General features: G+C 47.5%; 1 protein-coding gene across 4 annotated transcripts in view; it reads right to left on the bottom strand.

Moving 5' to 3' along the window:
* Positions 1 to 25787, bottom strand: part of DENND2A (DENN domain containing 2A) — a 58669-nt gene that overhangs the window by 31400 nt on the left and 1482 nt on the right. For 2 of the 4 annotated variants that reach the window (XM_040560968.1, XM_040560947.1), the window contains exons 2-4: positions 4709 to 4807; positions 1814 to 3019; positions 632 to 759 (exon numbers count right to left, since the gene is read on the bottom strand). In XM_040560968.1, coding sequence (XP_040416902.1) covers positions 632 to 759; positions 1814 to 3019; positions 4709 to 4779 — 1405 coding nt within the window. In that variant the 5' untranslated portion in view covers positions 4780 to 4807. Of the gene's footprint in view, positions 1 to 631; positions 760 to 1813; positions 3020 to 4708; positions 4808 to 5305; positions 7736 to 22492; positions 22636 to 25787 lie in introns of those variants that run through there. The other 2 variants (XM_040560939.1, XM_040560958.1) reach the window with 2 other exon arrangements.

A 25787-nucleotide genomic window follows, 5' to 3' on the forward strand; every position in this document is an offset into this window, starting at 1 on the left:
CAGCCTACAGCTACTAAAACTTATTAAGGCTTGTTCAAGAGGGGTGCTTCTATTCTACGTTCCACAAAAGCCCATCTAATTTCCTGTATTAAAAAACACCACATAAATTGAGAATGTTGCAGGAAATAATCTTAAAAACGGCTCTGATCTGCCATCAAAGTTATAGAATGAAATACAACTCAGTTTCAAGGACTGTGGGACCTCAGGGTTTTTTTATTTAATTGATTAGCACCCCGAGCCATACTGTGAGCTTATTTCTGAACCGTGGAATTCACTTCAAGGCTGGTTTCAGTACGTTCGCTTTATCTCAGCGGTGACAAGCTCACAACAATGGAGGTAGCAGAGCTGTGAGAGTTAGTCCACAGGACAAAAGGAAGACAGAGGACAGATGCCAGCGAAAAATAAAAGCTCATTCCCACATGCTTCAGGTTCATCTTTGAAGCCGATGAATTTTGAAATATTTTGTCCATTTTTTTATTGCTTGCCAATAATCTGTGTAAACTATGTCCTGGCTTGCATTTGGATAATAAACATCCTTCACTCAGCACCTCTGCTGAGTGCTTGTTGACCACAAGTCTTCTGAGTTATTCAGTGCTTGCAGTCAAATCCCTCCCTCACCCAGAGCTCCTACCCAGTATGTCTTCATAGACGTTCTCCTCAGATAAAGTGCGTGTGAGGGCCAGCTTGGTCTGCGCGTACCAGTCCACCCTGCCGTTCTCAGATGATGACTGCAGCAAGTCTTCAAACTCATAGGACTTCCTGCACCATTGATGGGAGGGGAAAGGAACAAAAGAGGAGAGTGATACAGCTGAACAGCTTTTACAACCACATCGCAGCACTTCATAATTCGCTTCACCACCACACAACACACCCGCCAAAATGAGTTACCGAGAAGAGAACACTGCACAGTCCCATTCCATGTAGAGAATGAAACACTGAGATCTGTTATGTTTACCAGCCACACAACTGAAGAGATTTCAGGGATGCCGCAGATTATCTGGGTTGTCAGGGCAATAGCACGCTGCGAAGATGTGAGCGTGAGGTGGCGCATCCTGCAAGACTGCGTGGAACCTGAGGCCACGACAGGCTCCACTTACAACACAGACCTCACCCTCGGCAGGAGTAATGGGGCCCCAAAATCAACTTTCTGAGCAGTACAGGAGAGCAAAACTCATGTTCTGGATGGTAAAAAGAGTTAAAACCCTATTAAGTGTCCTCCACCGACAAACCTGGTGAGTTTCTGTTTCCCTCCTGCAACCAAACCAGGAATTTTTAGGTGACTGTTTACGCAGCTGTGTATTCTATGCTTACCACCTCAAAAATGTGCTACAATCATGGGGGTGGGGGAAGAAAAACACAAGAAAGCACTCCAGGAAAATATATACACATCAGATTCAGTTAGGAGAACAGGTTTGCTATGAGCAACGAAAATGCTGCTGCAGAGCCTAGAGATTATCATTCTAGACTTGGCTCCAGATCAGCAATATTCATTTTGTAAATTACATTTTCTGCTAAAAACAAAGCAAACAAAAATCCCCAACCCCTCTAGCTTGGTCTTGAAGGCTGAGCAACGTAACACAGTGGCCTTCAAGCCCAGACCTGCCATGAGGTATCTCTTCACAGTTACCCTGCGAAGTTGTGCTGACTGCTTGGGAGTTCTCAGGGATATGACTTGGTTGTGGCCAGCAAGGCTCCCATTTACTGGGGATTATGTGTGACCCGGGAAGACCCAGCTCTCCCAGTGAGGTATGGGAAGGAGGGACTCCACCATCACCTCCACCACCACCACCTGTGCGACACACAGCCCGAATACCTGTGGTCAGCGTTGTTCTTGTGCTTCCCACTCCAGAGCCTCCTGCTGACAGCTGACGGGGGAGGTGAGGAGGGGAGAGGAGGAGGAGGAATAGATGGCAGAGGGGGTAAGTTCCTTTTATTCCTAGCTGCTGGCACCCAGTCCTCTTCCCCCTCATGTTTGAAAGTCCGACGGGGCTTTGGCAGCGGGTTGATAAAGGGTTTCTTCTCTGGCACCCCTGGCTCTGTGTAGACATTTTCCACATTGCAGTCCTTGGATTTCGCATGAGAAGTTCTTACCTCTTCTAGAGTCCCAAAAATTGGCTCATTGATTTCAGAGTCCAAGCCAAGAAGTCTTTTGTTGAGCTCAGCCCCACATATGCTCTCATGGCCCTCTGGAGCAGCGTGTCCTTGTGCTGCCTTCTCCTGCAAGCACTGTGGGGAGTAGTAAGTACCAGGCAACTGCGGCTGCAGCTCTGCTGAGCCATCTTTCAAAGCCTGCTCTAGCTTCTTGACCTGACTAAGCACTGAAACGTTCTCCTTCTGGACCTCCCACTTCCCACCTTTCACTTCCCTGCATTTTCCAATGCCGGATTCCACTTCCCCATCCTTCTCTGTTTCCCCCTTTCGCTCTGCTCCCTGCCCTTTTGGAGTTCCTGCTTTCCGCTCATTCTCTTTGCCTGCCCCTTTGCACTCCAGTTCCCAGCTCATAAGCCTCTTGGCCTCCACTTTCCGAGTCACCAGTGCTTCTCCACTCGTCTTCTCAACTACACAGGGTATTTTGTGCTCCTCTTTAGCTCCTTGCTCCTCCTCTCGGCGAGGAGCAGACTGCGTTTCCTTTTTCCCTTCCCACTCTGAAATTTTGTCCTTAATGCTAAAGGACTTATTCCTCAAGCCAATTTTTCCAGGTGACCGTATGTTCTGAGTACCTCCTATCTGCCTCCTGATGATTTTACTGTTTTCTTTAACGTTCAGATCCACAGATGGGTCGCTGATGATCATTTTGGGACTAAGCATGTTCTGCTGAAAGCAGTCTAGTTTTGGATCCAGCATCAAGTTCTCCAAGGCTCCAAGTGGGTTCTTCACCACACAAGAAACTGGTTCAGCTTCAGGCGTTAAACTCAGGGTGACAGAGGCACCTTCAGAACATCTCTCACTTGAAAATCCACACAAAAGTCTTTCTAATTTCTTCACAGCTGCTGTATTGTTTTTATCCGCAAGCTTGATCCTACACATCAAAGAGAAAAAAATAAACATTCGCTGCCATTGCTCACCCTCGCTTCAGTCCATCAGCTCCACAAGCTCTACCTCATAAATCTGATAACAGCAGAGGATGCTCAAACCAAGCGCTTGAGAGAGGCTTATGGGGGAGAATGCTAAGGGAATGGTCTTTGTAACAGGAACAGAATGTTCTCCTCTCGTTATGACTAACCGTATGAAATGAAATCTTTGTCTGTGGCAGGTAATAATTTCTATACATCAGATGTGCTGATGCTAATGAGAGGTTCAACAGCATTTTTGTATGTGTGTTTAGATGTGCAGCAGTTTTGTACATCTTTGGGGCATTAGGCAGATCCATTGCAAACAAACACAAAACTGACCCTTTGCAAACAACAGCAAAATTGTTGCTGTTAAGAGGAGAAACCATGTGATACAGCTGGCATTCCTTTAGAGCCTGCTCAGAGGATCTGTCTGGATTCATCCAAATGTTCCCACATGCACATTAACGCACAAACCCTGCGCTTTTATTACTACATTTCTGTGTCCTCACCGTCCCAGGCTGCACGTGGGCTTGGGCTCCCATACATCCAGGCACACTCCCTTGGCCCAGAGCATGTGACGTAGCACCCAGACACTAGACTCAATGTTTTCATAGCAAGGGAGTAAACATTGTCATTGTTTGAGTCCTAACTGCATCAGAAATCCCTAATATCTTTAATCTGGGGATCTGCAAGTGCTTTTTTCAATACTGTGCTATTTTATCAACACTGTGAAGTTCCAGCTGGACAAACAGTTTACTCCAACACAAAATGTTTTTGAACCAAAGTAATTTTCAGTGCTTAGCAATGCCTGGGCTTGGAAAGGAGCACCAGCACAACACAAGGTAGTTACTGAGATGCCAGCCCTTGTCATCAGTCCCATTTAACCACAGTTCCAACACTGGGGTTCAACCCAGTAAATTGCTGTTAATCTAAACGTATCAAGTGTGCCTCTTCCAGAACTTAGCACTTTTGTAAGAGCACTCACTTGGATACCCTGCATGCTGGCAGGCCTCAAGCTTTGTCCTGGAGTCAAGCAATGCTGGCAGCCGTTGCAGACTGCTGTAGTACAAACTGAGTCTGGGATGGGTTTCTGAGCAGAAAGAGGACCTGAGCCAGATACTGTTCCTCCTTAGCCTCACAGAAATTTAACTCCTGGCTGTCTCAGTGACATCATCATGATTTGGTCAAGAACTAGCACTGTGAACACCATGGATCTTTAAGCCTAGAGAACTGGGCTTGGCAATGCAAATGGTGGCTGGACTGTGCAGTGGAAACCAAGGCTGGACACTGGGAGAAGCCTGTGGTGACAGACTTGTGTGAGGAAGCCATGGAATCTCCATTGCTGAAGATTTCAAGTGCAGGTAGGGCAAGCATTAACAGGGGTGTCATCGGTACAAATAGTCTTGTCTTGGGGCAGATCTCTTCTAGGACTGTGAGTCGAGGACTTTATTGCTCTGACAGGATGCTAGAAACACAGCATGACAGCCCTGAAATGGCAATGAAGCCAGCTGAGACATACGGCGGCATGATTTAACATGTGAGGAGAGAGGGACAAGGCAGAGCAGAAAGAATGTTTTCTTCTTTTAGTTTTCTTTCTCTTGGGGATAACAAATGAAAGCAAAGTACCTTGGCACTGAGACATGGAAAGCTCTCACCTCTCAATGGACTTGCAGACACTGCTTTCAGTCTTGCTGCTCACATCGGCCGCCTTGCTAGCTGTCATCATGTCAGCACACAGCCAGGCAGCAGTTCACCTGCAGACAGACACAAGGAAGAGGCATTGCTCTGTGCTCAGCATCCTTCTCGCTTTTGCAAACACACACATGCATGTTTCTTCCTGAAATCCAGGAGAATAAGAGAAGCAAAATAAGGCAGCTCCCAGAGGACAGCCTCAGTCTCATCACCTGTAAAATGGGAAGAGGGGTGATAGCACCACCCTTTAGAAACCCAAGAAAGTGTTTACAGGTTTTGATGACAAAAACGATCTTTGCCTCAGTATCAACTGCTCTACCGTGATCTGAATATGCAACATGTTTTATGAATGCTTATTATTGTCAAATTCTCAAAAGATTTAGATTTTTTTCCTCACAGAAGACCAAAACAAAAATGATTTTAATAAGCACAGTGTTAAGGCCACACAACCTAAGCAGTCAGTGCTCCTGCAGTTGTCACAACGTCCAGGCAACAAGGCAACAGATTGGCAGAGAAAACATTTTATGCTGACCAGACATTGCACTGAAGCAACTGGTTACCTTACACTATTCTCTTTGTGGGTCACGTCAGGCTGCTAATGACCTGCTTTCAGAGGACAGCAGCTTGTGGAACAAGATAAATCGGTCACAAAAACGAGTCATTCTGTTTGCCTCATGATTTCTAGTAGTCATGGAGCAAGTCCATCCCTCTTTTTCCTCTGCATACTGCTGCTGCACAGTCAATACAACAGGCTCCTTCCTCTTTTTATTGCCCCACAATACTCTCACTCCGTAGAAAAGAGGACTGGTACTCTGTAGCACCATTTTCTTACTTGTCTAGGTAGTCTGCCTGCTCTGCAGTGTTTCCATGACAAGGAGGGGCTCACCATATAATACGCACCACTTGGAAAATCTGAAGCCTCTCAAATCTATCCACTCAGCTGCTCTGCCAGATGCTACTCCACCATGCCCAGTGTTTGGCAACAAGACTGAGTGCCTTGGGAAGTTCAGTAGGTTCTTGCAGTTAAAAAAAAAAAGAAGTCATACCAAAACACTGAAGAACAAAAGAATCTCTCATTTCCACTGTTCAAGTACTTTGGGCAGAGAGAAAGAAAAAAAAAATCTGTCTTGTTTGTTTCCAGTTTTCTCTCCCTCCTTTTATCCCCCACTGGCAACACTCTAAGATGAGGAGTGAACTCTGGGTCAACTCAGTGTGTACACATGCAGGGCAGTCCATGGCTAACCATTCAGCAGGCTCTCTCCCCCCAGACAATAAGCCCCCTTGGCTTCTCTTCCTCATTAGTAAGTGGAACAAACACCCGTTTCACTTCTAGACACAGAGCAGCCTTGCAAAATTGTCAAGAAAATTTACCAGCCCGAGGAACAAAATCTATTCATCCATCCATTAACTGTTATGGACTGAGGATAATGAAAAACTAATGACCGCTCGTGTCCCTGTCCAAAGGATGACTCACCCAGGCAACCAGAGCAGATCCCCGCAAAGCGGCAACAGAGGTTGTTTTGCACTTGGCTTACACCTTCCTCGGAGCAGGGATGGTCTTTACTTGAATAAGTAAAGACTAAACCGTGCTGCACAGCAGGGTCAGTGAGTGGTGCGCCTCGGCACTGCCCTCAGTGGTAAGAAATCTGACAGCAGCAGGAGTCGACATACACACGGCCGCCCTCATGCCGTCACCACACCGAACTTTTGCTTGTGCTGAGCTCCTCTACCTTGGTAAGACCACATAACTTCTGATCCAGAAACTCCACCTCTCAGCCTTCATCTACAGACCCTGAACAGAGCCTGGCCTGAAAACCCTCACGTGGCTATGAGCAAACGCGTGCTGCTGTACTTGCAGGCCGGGCCCGCAGCCGTTCCCAGAGCCTGACAGGAGGAAGCTGGGACAGCAGGGATGGCGAACCACCTCCAGCAGGGAAACAAAGGGTACAGCTTCTCTGCCCAGGTCTGGCTCCACAAGGCACCCTGAGCTAACACGACTGCTCACTGCTAAGGGCAAGGGGAGCTCCTGCTCCTCCCGTCTGCCCACAGCTCTGCTCTGATCCATCACACCACCCTGACTGCGTGCTGCCTCTTTGGAGCCCCTTGGTGACCTGCTTTAACTAAACAACCAATTTAGTCGAAGCAGCTCACGGACAGGATCCAACACACCTGACCTGGTACAAGGGAGGAGATGGGGGTGTGTGGACAGGAGAGAAAGAGGGAGGACAGTGGGGAAAAGAGAGCAGCTAGAAGCTCAGAAGTGTTATCTGCTTTCCTGCCCCATGGGCAGTGTGACCAGGGAACTGAAACTGCCTAGAGGAACACAGGCAGGGCCGAGTCCAGCCTGCAGATGACCTGAGAAGGACAGATGTACACCAAGCAGGTCCCTTTTGACCTACTGCAGCTTTCCGCACGAGCCACACACGAACTCTCTGCTACGCAACATGAGGCAGAGCCGAGCCCAGAGCCGCAGCCCGAGCCCAGAGCCACCGCTCCTGGCACGTACACCCGGAGCAGCAGGGCCGTAAAAGGGGAGAGAAGATGCCAAGCCCCATTTGAGGAGCCCCACCACTGAAATTTATTCAGTAATCCCTGCCATTGTCTGGGGGAACAAAGCAGTCATCTGATACCGTTTCAAAATTAAACTGGGAAAGGAAGGACAGGGGAGGAGGCGGGAGGGAAGAGGGAGGAGAGGGAACTCTCGAACCTGCTGGCGGGGCTCTGGGAAGGATGTGAAGTCTCACAGCAGAAGCCTCTCCTCGCACCCGGCCTCACGATTCCCAGGGCCATGTGATAGGGGCTTCCTGCCACTGAGCAGAGTGAGACCTACCCCGACCTCTCTCTTCCAAACAGAGTTCCTGCCTGCTTTGTGTTTGCAGAGAGGCGTTTGTTTACTGATCTATCATTGGCATGCAGGAAGCAGCCTTGAAATGAGCTGTAATCATCTGTCTCCAGCAATAGCTGTTTGACTTTCTGCTAATTTAAGTTTTCCTCCCACCCCCCCCAGCCTCCCAGATGCCCTCTTCCCCACTTCCGATCAAAAGGCCGCCGGGGGTACGCACATCTGGTTCAGGGCACCGGACACTGCGCGATGTTTCCAAAGTTACTGGTGGATAAAATAGAGGCGCCGACAGTGGGCACGCTCCTAGATCCAGAGGACTGAGGGGTCTGCTAGAGGGCTATGAGAGAAACTTCTTCAGGGTGATAGAGAAACCAGCTTTGCCCGCTACCCAAATGAACTTGGTACAGCCACCAGCGATGACAAAAGCCAGGGGAGCACCAAATATCCTGCAGTTTATACCACCAAAAATGTATACGGCCAGGTCACCCAGGCAGACTTGTCTCCAATAAGGTCAGGAGATGATCATGATGAGCCTTCCAGGCCACCCTTCTTTGCTATTTCATTTGCAGGGAATGAAACAAGTGTACCTCAATGGGATTGTGGTTTGGGGGTGGGTATTACCCTTGCTGTGCACTGGAGGCCACGTCTCAAGATCTTCTTTGCTTCGGTTACACTGCACCTCGCACAGAAATGGGATCCAAGTCTATAACTGGGATCCCAGCCACCACAGTGGTGCATACAAACAATGAGGCTTCACATCACCAGAAGCGACCTGCAGCTGGTCAGACTCTCGTCCAAGAAGAATAAAGCCATGCTGCGCTTAAAGCCCACGCACACTTTCTTCTCCTTGGTGCTCACAGAAATATTCTCTCCAGTTACTTTCACAAATTTTGCATTTGAGCCAGTAAATCAGGGCTGCCAGACAAAGCTTGCAAGCAACACTTCTCAACTCCGGTGCTTTACAGAATAAAGGATGCAACATACATGGAGAAACAATGCAACAACAATATATAACGTATATATATAAAGAACAGGAAGGATGCCAAGAAGACAAAACACTAACAGGAAAATCGTGAGTAAGGCTACGCCAAGAGTTAAAGCCTTACACGCCCCCTCCCCCAGCCCTTACTTTGTTTGGAGCCTATTTCCCTTTGGGGGAAGGAGAAAGCATGGAGTCGTGCGCTCGTGCACGAACACAGGCACGCAGGGCCGCGGCGTGGGCCCCGCACACGGTCCCAGCACCAGGCAGCATCTCTGGGCCATGCACGGGCCCATGCGAAGCCCCTGGAAGCAGCTCAGCCTCTGGGGGGAGAAGGGAGGGCATCGCCCCAGCAGACACAGCACCCAGAAGCAGCCTCCGTTCTTGAGCTGAGATGTTTGCAGTGGGGAAGTTGCTGCCTCAAGGTGCCCACCACCAACCCTGCAGCAAGGCAAGGCCATCCAGCACTAACCTGGCTGTCTCACGCCCCTGCGTGGTCCTCATGCTCCCCTGCCACAGCTCCTAACTGATCCGCTGAGATCAGTTGTGACAATGTCCTGAGAGAAGTGCTCTAGGTGACCCTGCTTGAGCAGGGGATTGGACTTGGCTATCTCCAGAGGTGTTTTCCCACCTCAGCTACACAGCCATCCTGTGCTGGGCACGGTTAGTTTGAGGCAAGGTGAACTGTCACCTCTTCGCGGGCACTGCTGTCCTGGCCATGCAAGTCTCCCGTGTGGGCCATGGAGACTGAAGACACCAGCAGCAGGATCGTTCAGTTCATCACACACATGATGGGATCCTAACTGTGGGCTGCCAAGCCCAAGCCATTTATTGAGGGGAAAAAAAAAAGGAAAAGGAAAAGTTGGATAAACTTACATAAATATAAACATGAAGGGCCAATGACTGGAAAGTGTTATGTTCCTATGGTACATTTTGGAGTACATTTTAGCGCTGGATCCCACACAGTCTCCTTCCCCTCTTGCCCCATTCCGCTCCCTTTGATCTGTGATATCTTACCACAGTGCTTACAAGGGGCTCAGGAGAATCCCATGTGTCAAAACAAACTGTATTTTTGAAAAACCCAAATGGAATCAAAGTACCACAACCTCTCTCTTGTGCCTGCACCCCCATGTCATAGGAACAACGCTGCAATTCAAAGAATGCAGAAGCTGACAGTGTCAGCATTCGGGCTGCCTGCAGGAAAGCTGCTGTGTTATGGTATTTCCTTAATTTTATCATACAACTCATTCCACTGATCTTCTTGCTCTCCAAGCCCACAGAGCAAATTGCCTGCTTGTATGTCACTAACCTGATTCAGTGGATTGCTACAGTTAAAGGGACTGTCCTGCTCCTCCCTTGGCGGCCAGAAATGTCATCTCCTCCCTGTCCTTGGCAAAGGACATGCCTGATCAGATCAATAGTTGCTATTGACTAAGGATGCATTAGACATTGGAACAGGCTGCTCGGGGAAGTGGTGGAGTATCCATTCCTGGAGATATTTAAGAGACGTGGATGTGGAGCTTAGGGACATGGCTTAGTGTTGTTACTGGTAGCGTTAGGCTGATGATTGGACCTGATGGCCTTTCCAACCCAAATGATTCTATGATTCCATATTCCTTCCCTCTCACTCCTCCTGACTCTTTTCTATTAGTCACAATGCTTGTAAAGCCCTTGCTGAGCTAGTTCAACTCAGTAATGCAAAGAAATTCAAGTGGGAAGAAAATGAAGTCTTCTGCTCAGGTAGTGACATCAGTCGCCTGTCATGGAAAACCTGATGAGCACTGAAGCACTTGGAAAGGAAGGGATGAAACCACCTTACTGGGACAGATACGCTGAATATTTTGCTTTCTCCTCACTTCAAGGATACTTATTGTTTAATATATAAGGGTATAAATGGCAAGCTGTTGCACAGATCATAGTCAAAACTATAATTTGTTGTTAGCGCAGAGAGAAGCAAGACCTGGTATTTCAGACTGCTACAATTACAACCCCCAGGACAGGGAACACACAGCTGCCTGGCAAAAACTCCTCGGTAAGGGTTTGTCTGACATTGTGTTGAGCCTGGGAAGGTCAGGTGAGGAGGTTTCTCAGCCACTTCTCCTCACTGCATGCTGAATTTAGCAAGGAGTCCCTGCAGGCACCAGTTTCACTCATTACATTACCCTGGTTCACCTTCAGAGCCAGCCCCTCCTGCTGTGCTGAACGAGGCTGCAGATGTGTCCAAGGACTGCTGTGAACGCCAACAAGTGCTGTGAAAGCCGGAGCGCTGAAGCCTCTGAGGGCCCAACTACAACTGCTCAGACAACTGCAAATGTGGCACTTCTTACTCCCCAAGTGCTCAGCTCCACAGGTACAGAAACTGCCTTCAGAGACTGCAAATGAGCTTTCAACTTTGGGTTTCTCTGTTTTAAAGGATGAGGAAAAAAAAAAACAAAAACACAAGAAAAACACTGAAGGCCCATGGTATGGCATCAGAACGGCACTGACATTACCTGTTACTGAGTTACCAAAACAGGTGGATACTCTGGCCCACACAGCCTGCTGCCACTTGAGGCAGTGGAAGAGCTGGTGACAACAGCAGCTCCAGGAAGATGGCGGGACGGACACTCTGCCAGGGGGTTCGTACGTACATACAGGGAGCTTCGGGAATCCCAGGCTTTGTTCCAGGCTTTGGTTGGAAGTAGCTATGGAGGACACCCCATATCATGGGCACCCTGAGCTAGTGGGAAGCATCCCTGCCCATGGCAGGGAGGCTGGAACTAGGTGATCTTTAAGGTCCCTTCCAAGCCAAACCATTCTGTGATTCCATGATTCTTTCATTAAGCATCACTCCATCTTCCAAAAATCTTCTCTGGTCTGCCCCCACCTCAGTCTTCTCACCTCCTCCTGCTAGGCCCTTGTTCCACACCATCTTCCTCACCTACTCAACACCAGTCTCTGCTCCCCGGCTGTCCCCTTGCTCACACAGTCCTCGTTTAACTCTCTGAGGTCGCTACCCAAGCCCCAGGTTCTGCTAATCTCATGTTCACCCCACTTGCTATCAGTTGTCTCAGCCAGACCCTATCTGCTCCTCCCCATTCCCATTTCCCCATGACTAGTTCCCCATATTCCTCTCTTTCCAGGCTTGTCTGCTTAAATGCCTAGCCAACCCTTCTGTATCCAGTTCGTCCAAATACCTTTCCTCCATCTCAAGGACTTTCTGCAATGGATCCCAGCTGCAGCCCTGCCCCAGTTTCCCTCGCCCACCCCCAGTCCCAGGAGGCCTCTACCACTCATTGGACCTTAAAAGCTGCTTCCCTTATAGTCTCCAGATTTATTTTTACCTGCCCCCAGGCCTCAGCTCACCAAAACAAAGGTACCTGACATCAGATTCACTTGAACACCTCCTTTTTGCTCACCTAAATTTACAGGGCAAAATTTGAGGAGCCTGCATGTTTTTCCCACGCTTTAGATCCCCTACAGCTCTCTCCTGACTACCAAACATCCCAAACTCCTGGATGCAGCTTCTGCACGTGCACAGTGCTTGTCTGAGGCAATGCCTGCCCTACACAGACCATCTGCACCTATGCCTTCAAGACGCTGCACTCGCTTGATACATGCACTTCCACTGGCAATACCCTGAGCAGATCCCGTACTCTTCCCTCACTGCACACCCACACATGCACAGTGCAGCATGTACTTCTTCAGAAGTAGAATGATGACATTTTTTTGCCCAAATCATTGGCCTTGACTGCTATCAAGGCTCTTTTCTTTCCTTCCTAGCCCAGTCTTCACCTCTTCTGGATACAAGTAAAATAAGTAGTTTCCAACTCTTTTCTGCTATAGTCCCAGAGGGACCATTGGTGGCGCAGGAGAAACAAGCTCCTGCTACTCTAGTCCACCATTCTAGGGCTGACATTTACAGGAAAGTCCTACTAAACCCCAGAAATGTATTTTGTACCTTTGTTTAGGAGGCCAACCTTTGCCTCTGTACTGCAGACACCATGTATGCATTCCCATACAACTCCCAGGCTGGGGCTTTATTACAGGACCAGTCCATCAACCTGACCTGCAGAGTCCTATCACTAAACCATGTCCCTCAGTGCCATGAGTGCAAGCTGAAATCTTCTTCCCACAGAGCCTTGGAAAAGTTAAGTTGGAGATGACACAGGAATGGCAAAGGATGCACTCTTGATCCAAACGGTATCCCTCACCAACAGATAACATTTCTGTTCCAAAGCATAAGATTAGTCATAGCAAAAGAAAAGCCCGGTGTACTTTTTAATGTAGGGGAAACAGCACATTTTTCTTCCTAGCTTCACTCCCTGCAACAGCTGAAACATTTTGGCTGAAGGCTTTCAAAAGTAATTCAGCCAGAGGCAAAGACTCAGCAGGGAAAACTGCAGGCTGAAACAACAAAAAAAAAATTGATCTGAAGACAGAAATTGAAAACAGTCTTACAATACGAATTGTGTTGTGTTAAAGGTGGGGCTAGTTGCACCCACTATTATTAAGCTCGCTCCACATTTCCCATTGTCTTATTTTCCCTTTGTTCCTCCCCCTAAACACATAACAAACAGAAGAAAAGCTCAACAGCTCAAAGGGATTCAACATCCCTCCAGCTTCCTTCAGACAACCACACCCTCAGGTCGAAACACAGCATTTCCAGGGTTAGTGGTAGGATGCGACATGACCGCGTCAAGCAAAACAGCAACACTCTTTCTAATTCATTGTTCACAAGCTCACATTTAATCAAGCTTTTCATGTATAGAAGGTAAATACTGTTATTCCTCCTGGTGGCAAGGATGGTTTGTGTTACTGCTTGGAGACACGATGCATTTCCACTCTTACAGGTAGGTTTCCTTCACATGGGAAGGAAGGGAAAGATTCAGTATTTCCCAATCTGGCTGCTAAAATGAATTCTAATTACAATGTTTAGTGGAATTACACTAAACAGCTCTCCTGTGCCAGTTCTTGGCAATACCAGGTCATCTCTGCATGTTTCAGATCTTGCATGAGCGCATGTGCGCACATGGTGGGACTGCTCAGCACCTCTCAAGGTGGGATAATACTTACTTTTGCTTTACAGCCTAATACATGAACATTCAGGTACTCTACATCAAGGCTGAATAAGACATTAGTGGTGAATCTGGTGTTCCTGAAGCAAACACGAGCTTGCTGGTGACATCAGTGGAGCCAGCATTCCATACCTGTTTTCTTTGGCTTTGAAATTCCCCACATACAAGACGACTGCAGTCAATATGGAATAAAACAACAGAAATATGGACCAGATTTACACAAGCAGACATGTGCCAGCAGAACGGTCCATCAGCCACACGGAGAGGCAGGATTCCTAACAGATGCAGTGGAACTGGCTTAAATCTCCAACAGAGATGAAACTATATTGGCAAATAAGCATTTCTACCAGTGTAGCCAATTGGTGTAGCTACTTTAATTCCTTTGATAGGAATGCTACAAATGGTACAAATACACCAGTCCTACTATGACAGTAAATCACTTCTAGTGTAAAAAGAATTGGAAAGAATTCGGAGTTACTACTACGCTTATAAGAAACTCAAACATTTGACAGCATAGGAAACAACCTGCCACTAAAATACGGTGTTCAGACCATGAACCACAGTGGAATTAATTTTCGATGTGGTGAGATAACCTGTGCTATTCTAGCACAAAGGAGACCCAAAGAGGTCCTTTCGAGGAGCAATTCTGCAAAGAGTTTCCTGGCAGGAAGACAAATCCTCTCACATCGAGAAAGGAAATGAGAGCATTACAATGAAGAGCCTAAACTTCTTCCAAAATAAGTTATCACTGGGGAAGATAAACTGAGCCTCAGCAAATCAGTCCTGCGGTGGCCTTCACCCTGCAGGATGCTGACTCCTTTCCCCCAAGGAGGACTTAGCACATGGCTTCCTGAGGTGTCCCTCACCTCATCCTTGGGGCACCATTTCTAGTGCCCCAGTAGCTGCCTGCCCTGAGACCTTCCCGCAGCAGCGCCAAGCCCATGGCCTGCTGCCGCTGAGTGCAGGCAAAGAGCTGCCTGCGGACTGCTTCTCGCTTCTCACTGTCCCACGTACCTCAGGCACTGCAAGTACAGGCCCTGCTCAGTGCGGATCCCACGTCCTACACTGCAATGTCCCAAGCGCGGGGCAGTGCACGCCGCCCCCTCACTCGGCCTACCTCAGCGGAGACCAGGGCCAGGCAGCACGCGACCCGCCAAAGACTGACCCGTCACGAGGAGGAAACCTGCACAGCCCCGAAAAACCCCACCAAACCATCCCACCTCTGCAGAGAGGGCCTGCATTTATTTATTTTTCCAGGAGAAAAGCTGCCCTGTGTGTGCGTGTGTTTGTCAGGACAATAGGAAAAACGACACTGTGGCAGAGCTGCCAGGAAACAGTCGGCCATCTGCCCGTGCGGAGAGCAGTTTTTCCTCTTCTTTTGTACTGAAAGGAATGTAGCCGAGAGCCGCCATCCCCATCCGCCCCACGCTAGGGAGGAAATCTGAGCGCCTGGGCTCTGCCAGGGAGAGGAAGCAGGGGGAGGGAGCCGGCCCGGTCCGTGCGGTTGCGTGGGTCACTGCGCTCCCGGCCAACAGAGCGGGGAAAAGCCTAACACAAAACCCCAAACCCTGGGGAAAGCAGATCTCCCTCCTTGGCCCTTTCACTCTCACATGTGGTTCGCTACTCCCTCACTGGCCGCGGAGACAATGCCGAGTGAAGGAGCTGCTGAAGGGCTTCGGCAGAGGAGTGTGCCATGAGGGCAGCAGCCCAGGAAGCATGAGGGTTTCCCCCTGCACTGATGCTGGCACCCCCGGACAAGAAAGCAAAACAGAGAGAATGAACTCGCCTCGCCGCGTTGCTCAGACACCTTGCTGATCCTGGAACAGAGCCCTTCAGGAGCTGGGCGTTTAGCAAGTTGAGTACAGAATGGCTTAGGGACGGACCTGAGCTCTTTGGTACCTCGACGCCCAGGGCGAGGGCAGAGCCTAAGTGGCAAGTCTGCTGCTTCTGATTACCCATACATTTTCCCCCCACAGGCTTTGAGCTTCAGACTATAAAACCAGACTATGCAAGAGGAGGGAAAAAAGATACAATCTTCTCCTGGTACTGCCAGACTGAAATGCTGGCAAGGCACCACAACAGCTCGGTGGCACAATCTTCTGTCACCTTGGTGGCAGAAAAAACATAAGAAACAGGACAAGCAAAATTTTCAGAAATGACTAAGTAAGGTTAAGACTCTTCTTCAAAGCCAATTGCTTGCACTTACATACCTGGAAAGCTCTGGCACTTAGCAGGCACACCTACGCAGCCAGGTGCCAGATGCAGCTGGCAGAACTTGCCAACATGGGAGATGTCTGAGATAACAGGTCCCAGTCCTGAAAAAGGCTCTCCCAGAAGAACCACTAGGTCAGACATGGTCCGAAGAGCTTCCTCAGGCCCTGGCAGCTCAGCAGATGGACAGATCAACCCAGTGACTCTCTGCATTTGAGCGTGTCCAAGGGAGATTTGGACTGCCACTGTGTCCCCGTCCCTTTCAAAAATGAGGTTCAGGTTCCCCCACTAATGACTTTCTGAACATGTTACTTGCCGTAAAACAAAACCATTGGTGTAGCACAGGGCACGACCTGAGGCCACTTCTTTGGATGCTTCTCTCTCAGGCTGAAGGAGAGACGAAGTGCCCAAGTGGAAACAAGGAAGAGATCTGATCTAATGAAGAGCTTTTTTTCACCGGGAGCACAAGAAGGCACTAGAACAGCACTGCAGTCTCCATCTCTGGAGTTTTCTAAGGCCCAGCCCGAGAAACATGGTCTGAGCTCAGACACGAGCCTGCCCCAAACACGAGGCTGGCATACAGATCTCCTGCAATCCCTTCCAACCTGGACTACCCTACAATAATCTGTCATGAATTACAGAAAAGTAGGGAATTCACTCTCGTGTTCTCTGTGAAAAATAAAACAACAAAAACAACTGCAAACCCCACTCCCTTTGAATACCCCTTTACTAGGTGCCTCTCCTTCCCCAAGAGATTATTTTTTGCCTTTCATCTCTTAAAAACTCTCCAACCAACCAGCAAGTAAGCAGTAAAAAATGGCTGCTAAAACAAGATACAAAATGATATTGTTCCTAGCATATTTGTACAGTCTTTAATCCCCAGTGATTCAGTAGTGCCTAATAAACTTCAACAGTGCAGTGAAAGGTATTAGGGAGGCCATGTAACCACCAGTAAAACTGCCTTGGCAAATACTGATGAGTGGTGTAAATTTTCACTACTGTATTAGAAAACGAAAATATTTTCTTCCCAAATTCATTCCAATTTCAGATAGATGAGGGTTCAGGGTTTTTTTTTTTTTTTTTAAAGCTTTAAGTTATCTCATGACTACATTAAATCAATCAAGTAAACAAACAACAACAACAAAAAACACTGAAAAATACTGAAAGCATCTACTTGGGAAATCTCTTTTTTCTTTTCTTTCTTTTATTTTTTTTTCCCCTGAAGCATTTCTTTGGGTTTCTCATGGCAGGAAACCTAGAAACTGGAGATTCACCAGAGGCACATATTGTTACTGCTCTCCTCGAAGGGATGTGCTAAAGGCAATACACACTCCAGAGGACTTTAATTTCCATTGTTTACTTTCTTTCACATACATCGCACTGTTTGATAAGGGAGCAGAAGCATGGAATCCATGTATAATTTCCTCCACTGAGCCCTTATCTCACGACCAAAGCAGAGCTATACTTACAGAAGCTTCCAACGCAGAGAAAGTGCATCCAAGTTTTGTATTCCAGGGTAACCACAAGGGCATACTCCACCCAAGATGTTTGAATGTTGTCCTGGCCGGGGCCCCAATACTGTTTATTGTGCACAGGAAAGGCTCATTACTACAAAGCAGCCAGCACTGAATGCATTGCACAAGGGTGCATTTTACAGGACCCAAAACAAAATCTCAAAGTAGGAGTCTTCCGGAGTCAAACCCTTTGCGGAAGCCCCTATCCCCTGCACAATTCAATAAACATCATTGTCTTTCATCTTCAGACTCATAAACATCTGCTGCTGCAGTCCAACATGAGGTGAAATCCTAGCCCTACTGAAGGTATCGATGCGAAACCAGCGTGGCACAGCTTCGACTTCACCCAACCCTCCTCACCAGAGCCACCTTCTTTGTACAAAGGTAGAAGATGGACTGTGTTGCTTGAATTTTCTGTGGCTTAACACAACTGATCTCTTGATAGCAACCAGATTTTCCTTATTGAAAATAGCATGGCTACAGGCATTACTGGCAAACTAAACCTAAACTGGATCTTTTAGGGGAAATTCCCCAAACGTTTTCTTCAACTAGAAGAGGTGCAAGAAGAACTTATGTAATGCTATACTTGATTTACTTCTTGGCTGGTAAGAAAAATGTTCAGCATTCGAGTAGGGATTCTTCTTCCCATCCCTTTCACATGTAATAAATCAAACATTCACACTGGATAACATTTACTTAACAAAAATCTGCCATCTGCTTCTCCTAGTGGGTTCACTCCATTTGTATTAAAAAAGAAAAATACGACAGAAGAGAAATTTCAGTGCTAAAAATAGACTAGCAAGGAGATAATTTTGTTTATATGCCTTCCCAAGCAAAATGTATATGAGAGATGCATGGTACTTGTAAATACAATTATCGCATAAAACTAAGAATTCACACAAATCTGACTTTTGATGACAGGTAAAAATGATGACGGATAAGAAATTAGTGCTACCTCTGGTCTTAAGTTTGTCAGGAATGACTTTTGAAAATAATGTAAACTGAAATACAAGTAAGCAATTTATATGGCAAATATACGCCTGGATATCTCACAGTAACATAACATTCCGTGCAGGAATTATAACGGAACAATGGGCAGATCTGTCTCAACTAAATCTTGATGTCCACGTCACATGATGTCCATGTGCGAACTAATCCTTTAGGCTCTTTAATACTCCTGAGAGGTAATTCATGCTCCAGAAGTACTCCCTTTTCCCAAGGTAGGCACCTCACAGTCTGAATAGCACTGTAAAACTGCCTGTTCCTCTCACCTGAGCAGAAAGGGTCCAAAAACTAACTCATCTGGCCCACTCATGTATCTGAAATACAGCTGTGCAGCCTCAGCAATTCCTTGTGCATAAATCACAAACAGGTTTGAGTGTTGCTGGATGAAAAAATTATTTATGGTTTCTGATCAACTGAAACCGTTTTTGCCAAGTTCAATATAATTACATACAGTGTGCCCAGACAAAGAAAGATTCAAGAAATGTTTTGATGTAATCTGGTGGAATCATACAAAAGCTAGATTCTTTATTTTGTAATGACATCTCCTAGCAAAATTTAGCTAAATTTTGAAGGACTTAAGCCTTCCCTTCAAAAGCACCTGAAACATTTTGTTTAGGCTTCCCTTCCTTCCATCCATTTTTTTTTGGAAGGGAAAGAGGAGGGAAGGGAAGAGATGGGGCTACCCTGCCACACGCCTCCAATTTTAGATATTTTTTTATTCAACCACAAAACTGAAAAAAACACCACAAAAAGGAACAAAAGTGCCTGAACCTCACAGCCAGATCATTGCTCAGCTAAAGTTAATGGCGCACTGCCTGTTGACACCAGCGGAAGAACTGGCCTTGTTTGCCTGGTGACCTCATCCAGATCCATCTTGCTGTGCTTCATCAGCGTATCGCCAAGTTTTGCTGACACACTGAAGCAACTGCTAAAGAAAAGTTGCATTATACAATCTTCTGCTTAATTCCGCATTCAAGTATTTCATGGTAAATGACACCAAAATCTCCTCTATTGCAAAATACTGTTCGCAAGTTACAAAAGAATAAGTTATGTGTGCAACAGAAACAGCAAGACAGCCGAAATACTTAAATTCTCTGGGAAAAAAGAACGTGTTGGTGATGATCTGTTTTCAGGCTTTTCTGAAAATTTCTTTTAACTTAAAATTAGTAAGAAAAAAGTCAATGTAGTCCAAGATCAGGCTTGATTAAAAAAAAAAATATCTTTACAGATTTTTAGGAGCCTAAAGTTTTTTTTTTCCTTTAAATAAGCGGAAGGCTGCCTTGAGCGCGAATTAGCAGAGGGACTGGGATTATCAACATATGTGAATAGTTTGGTCTGAAGGCCAGAAAAGCTGGAATTTGTATTCCTGCAGTGAATGTCAGTTGGAGTTGAAGTACTTCACCACTCCTGTAGGGCAAGTCCTGTTTCTGATAATGCTTCCAGATTCCTTTGGATGAGAAAAATAATTTTGCCCTGTGCAAGCAAATATGAAGCAAGTAGGACATTAAACAATATATTACATGTCGATTATTAAGTTATAAGTTATTTAAAAGTAATCTCCCTCATCAAATCCTGACAGTGTTTTATGAAATTTGTGGCTATTAGAGACAATCCTGTTTTTCCTTGAAACACACCCAAAAGCATCTTTCTCCGACTAATGGAGAAATGTAGGAATTTAACAGGTGAAACCTTTGTTTCCCACTGAATTTGTGTACACTACATCATCCTACAAGGAAAGTTTCCTACTGTGTGAACAAAGGGATACCAATGGGGCAAATCTTAGCACAGACTAAGCGGCGGTATCTTTCACCAACACAAGTGCAGGACTGTTTCACGTGAGAGGTGACACCATGGCAAAACTTCAGCTTGGAGTCACTCAGAGTAATCTTGGGGGAAAGAGAAATCTGATGCAAAAAACAGTCAGTGTGTGTTGATTTCCCAGCAGGAAACCTTTCCCCGAGTTTGACATAGCTGAAAAATGGCAGCCAGCGAGATCAGGGTTTCTTACATCATCTGGAAAAAGCTCAACGCCTTACACATCTCTTTTCGGTACGCTTGAAGAATTCGGCCACAAATTGCTACACACACGGGCTAACAAGTCAAGACAGGGAAAAACAGATTCCCAGTTATGGCCTGATCCCAAGCTCACTGAAATCATGGAAAAGATCCCATTGACTTCATAGACTGTGGGTGATGCCTCAGGTCTGGTTTTGACCAGATGCTGATTTCTGAAATGCTGCACGTGCTGGAGAAGACACCCTACTCGATTTTAGTAAGAGGTACTTATTTCCCATCGCCACTATGAGCTCTGGATAATGCCACATACCACTGTGAGCTCGGGATAATCCAAGACTCAACTCTCACCTAGAAGGAAACATAAAGCCTATATTCACAGCATGCTTTGCAGCTGAAACATGTATTTTTGTTTTTATCTTCAGGGGCTTAACATTCTTAAAGAAAAAGCTCCAATAGTCAGAAAAGTCTTTGGGAATTCATTTCTTTTTAATTTAGTAAGGCGTTGTTTGGCTGACACTGGCAAGTGAACTCATATTTATGAGGTGCCCCTACGGTGCCCTGTGAAATTCGCCATTCCCCTCCATGAAAATTGGCACTATCTATCATGAGAACATAATCCCCCAGGACAGGAGAACCAAGCCTCTTCCCCGCTCTCCTCTGCGAGCAGATGTGTGCATGTTCCCCAGCTCTGTAAGTCACGGCTGCCTTTTGGCAAGGAACCTCAGCAGCTGCACATCTGCAGAGGGGAAAAGCTTCCAGCAGAAAATACAGAGGGGGATCTTATCCTCCCCCCTGCCTGCAAAGCAAGCTCAGCATTTGTTCCTCTCCAGATGACACCCTGATGGGTTGATTTAATCACTCACAGATGCGTGCCTATTCACAGCGCTAGCAAAATACCAGGGCTGTGACTGCATCTCACCTGAGCCGCTCGCAGTAACATGGCTTGTCAGCAAGACCTTGGTAAGAAGTCTCACGGGATATTAAGAGGAAAGCACTGCTCGAGGACATCACTAATATAAAATGATCCCACAGAATTCATCTGAGTGTGCGAGACCACTTGCGACTAGGAAAACACCTAAGCAGGTGTTTAATTTTAAGCATATGCTCAAAGCCCGCTGTCATCAATTAGTGTCACACGAAGTCCAGTCCAAACTTCCCCGAGTGGAAATGATGTACTGCACTGGGAGCCGGAGTGCTCTGCTGGGCGGATTTAAGCATGCGCTGAGACCTACGCGTCTGCTTAAATGATCTGCCAAACTGGGGGCACTGTACAGAATACTTAAACACAGAAGGATCACAGAAACACTTCACCACATTTATTCCCAAAGGGAAATTTAATTAAAACACGGAGTATCTAGCCACTTACAATGATTCCGGCTACAAACAGCGGTAAGCCCTTGCCCCCTGAAACGCAGTCTCTCTAGTGGCTTGCCAGAGTTCCCAGAAAGTTTTTGGAAACATAACTTATGCGTTTGAATTTGGTCAGGAGCCATCTGCTTTCAGGGATCGGCAGGATCAGGAGTCTCAGTGCCTGGCAGGGTCCCCACACACAACTCTTTCGTCCACTTCCAAGCGAGGCGGCACCTTTCCCCGCTCGAGCTGCCCCTAACCATCGCTGCCTCTCGACACGCTCAAACGTCTGGGCCAGATTTTCAAGTGAGCTCAGAGCCAAGCTTTGCTGACTGCTTCTCCAAGAGCAGATTTTCTACCAGGCATAGTCTTCTGCACAGACATCGAACCAAGACAAGGCCCTTCCAAGCAAGGTCGGCACCTTGAACCGATCTGATTAGTTACTGCGATGCCTAATGAGGACCTGGGCACAGGAAAACACGGCTGCCAGTGTCTACATACAGAGCCTAGCTCACCACCAGATATACCTCCCAAACCAGATGTGCTGTGCGTGCTGGAAGGAACAAGACCTCCAAACAAACCTCCATCAGCACCAGCGATACTGGTTTACAGAGCCCAGACCTGCCATAGTTAGAGGACGACAAGTTAAAAACACAGTAATGCCCCTCCAGTTGCTCACGCAGCAGCATCTGCCTTACCGCTGCCGGCGCACAGCCCCAGCAGTAACACACAGATCCCGCTTTAGGAATGGCAGAGCCCAACAGCTAACTTACTGGTCTAGCGTCCTTCCTTCTGCCCTTCACTCTGCTCCCCCATCACGCATCTTGAAACGAGCCGTGCCCCCTGCCCACGCTCCTACACGAGACCCCGCCAGCGGTGCACGCGAAGCCGGCTGCGTGGAGAACCCGGAGGGACGTGCGGGCCCATCTGCTGGAGGCTTTTCTCCGTGTGGGTCGGTGTTTTTATTTTAACTCCCTCTGCTTCGGGGCCCCTCTGTCTCTCGCCCCTCCCCGCTCCCTCTCTGCTCATGAGGACAGAGTTTCCATCCTGGCTCCGAGCCAGCACATGCACGGGCAAAGGCAGCGCTCGGGAAAAGCTATCTTCTGCTCCCTTTCACCGCACAAACACCGCCGGTTCCCAGCCCGGGAGGACCGCCAAGGGCTTTTTCTGCAGCACAGAGGGCCGGGGGCCCGCCCGGGCTCAGCCTGGGCAGGCAGTCGCCTCCGCTCCCGGTCCCAGCCCTGGTTGTGCCCGGTGAGCGACCTGTGGCTCCGTCCATCCATCCATCCGCCCACGAGTTACTCACCGGACGGCTGACACGGATGTGTCTCACGTTCAGCATTCAGCCAGGACAGCGAATAACAGGACATAAAAAAGACAGGTAACGCTCGAGCCAAATTCTCACTGACACGCTTGACTTCAAAGAGCCCCCAGGCAAACCCGGCAGCACCCCAGCAGCGGGACAGTGACCTCACGCTAGGTGTAAAAGAAGGCCTCGGCGACGTACTAGCTCTTAACAAGTTTAATTAGGGAAAACCTTTAATCATCACTGTTACTATTGCCATCTGCCCTGCCAAATCCCAGGAATTAACATCACGCCAGCTTCAGCTGGTTTCCGTGATCTGGGGCGGCGAAGCAATACTGACACAGAAGATGATTATATTAAAACTCACAGTGTTCATTCCAGCAGGACATAATTCTTTCAAACTTCTGTCTTCCCTACTACGCTTGACTTCCCCTCAGCTTTACTGTGGGATAGCAATATTTGCAGAAAACGCAGAAATAAGGTTATCGATACACATTATCTACACCGACAACCGCAGCGGTGATGGGTGGACTCACGCTGCATGGCTCAGAGCTGCTCAGAGCAGCCTCGGCACGGCAGGGACAAGACCATCAGGAGAGCAGAGCCCCGAAGGTGTTGCACGGCAGACTCTGTGCCGTGGGTTCACACCGAGCTCCTGGCTCACGCAGAAGGCACGAGCTGGCGGTGAGGACTTGAGTGAGCAGCGGGCAGGTAACTATCTGTTGCTCTGCTCAGGAACCTGACTGGGGACTTTTGACATTCACCTCATCAGTCCTACACCTACAGATGCGAGATATATTGACCCGTGAATATAGCCGGTAAAACATGTGAAGGCTGGGAAAGACCTTGAATTGGACCAGCCTACGGGATCTCAAGTATTTACTTATTTAACATAGTGATGGCGCCTTTCAGTGCCATCCCACCACCAAAGACCTTCAACTGGCCCAAATTCAAGATCACACACGGCCCCTGCTGAAGTCAACTCTTCAAAGGCACATCCTGAAGCCAGGAGCCTGGACTTCGGTCCCCTGGTAGGCTAGGCTGACCAAGGACTCTGGGAATAAAAGCAGTCCCATTTGCTCTTCACTAAAGCCCAGGCTGAAACCACAGAGAAATGACATGCATGTTCACACATTTTAACCTTTGCTTTTATTTGCAGTAGTTTGTAAAGCTGTTTCGAGGTGAAAAACAGAAAAATCCCAAAAGCAAGGTAAGCATGCTATTGTCTTCTTTTCCATTGTACCTCACGGATACAACCAAAAAACCACTGCCCCTTCTCTAGCCTCATGTGGGTAAAGCAATGCCTACAGCTTGGTACCCTCGGATGCAATGTTATTTGAGCCATATCGAGATAAGACCAGACTCACTCATCTACTGTTAGAGCTCAAGCGCAACAAGGAATTACCTCCTAGCTACATCCCACTCCCTTCTTCCCTGTGGAGTCTTCTCAGCCCTTAAGGAACTGCTATGCAAGTTAATTAAAAGTCTTATTTCAGCATTTCCTTCACAGCAGAGGCCTCTTCCAGCCAGCTCTTGGGATCCTGCCAACAGACATATCAGCCACTAGTTCTTAAATCCTTCCGCTAAAAAACGCTTCCCTAAAGAGCTTATACCCCAGTTCTGGACGCCGAAGAGAGCCGATCATCAAACCAAACAGCTCCAACAAGAGCTTAAGAGCAGTTCTTCTCCGTTCTCACAGACTTAAGTGCCCTAAAGAGCCTTTGCTCCCCTTGGTCTGGCCCCCACTTAGAAAGGAGCGGCTTCTGCACAGGAAATAACGTCAGGTGCTACAATGGGAAGAGGGCATGAACTGCATTGGTCGATGCATTCACAGTAGTCCAGAAGAACATGACCCTCACCTGGCACTTCTGAAATGCCCAGCATCAATCCGTGTTTAATAGTCTGGCTCTGTTGCGTGAAAATCTGATTGGAGAATTTGTTAAACTTGGGGCAAGGATCACATTTGCCTCTGCGTTCCCAGAGCACCCAGCACAACTGATGTTTATTTACGGACTGTATAAATTGGTTATTATGTCTGATATTCAAAATAATTCAGTTGCAAAGCTTCTACTGAATTTAGAGCACCTCTAAAAACCACAGCCTTGCAGTTGACACGGTCTTCTTTATCATCTCCTTGTCAAAATGAAAATTTCTAACACATCAATATGCCAGACACGGGAGAAAGACAACCACACCATAAGCACTTGACAAAGGATCTAAATGCCCTTCCTGGTTTTGGAGAACAGCGAGCATCACGTGGTTCCCACTATAGACAAAATGTCCTATAAGATTTCCCAAGGCAGCGAGCTAGAGACACTACCAAAAGCAGCACTTTAGGACACACAACCTGCACTCATCTACAAGGGGGATTGTGCACAGGGGACGTGCCAAAGGGCTACCCAAGCTCCAGCACGCAACCTTCTAACCCAGAGGCAAAGAATGGTCCCAGCTGAGCTATAAATCTTCAGCCTGCTTTTTACATCCCGAATCTCTCCAGCACCCTTTGTTTTCAGTGCATTCTCTTCAGTTCCTCAATGAGGCACTGTATTATCCTGGGAAATCTTGTGGCTTTCCTCTCATTTCCATCCGTACAGTCTTCAGTTTTGTCCAAGTCTATCCCAAGGTGGTAAATATCTGGTCTCACACGCTGAAGCACTGTTTGGATTACTTAAAAACAACAACAACCCAAATCCACAAACACTACCACGATGACAACAATCCAGAACACAGCATAAGGGGGCGAGGAAATGCATTCCTTCTCT

Source organism: Cygnus olor, chromosome 1 (assembly GCF_009769625.2).
Source record: "Cygnus olor isolate bCygOlo1 chromosome 1, bCygOlo1.pri.v2, whole genome shotgun sequence".
NCBI classification, from domain to species: Eukaryota; Metazoa; Chordata; class Aves; order Anseriformes; family Anatidae; genus Cygnus; species Cygnus olor.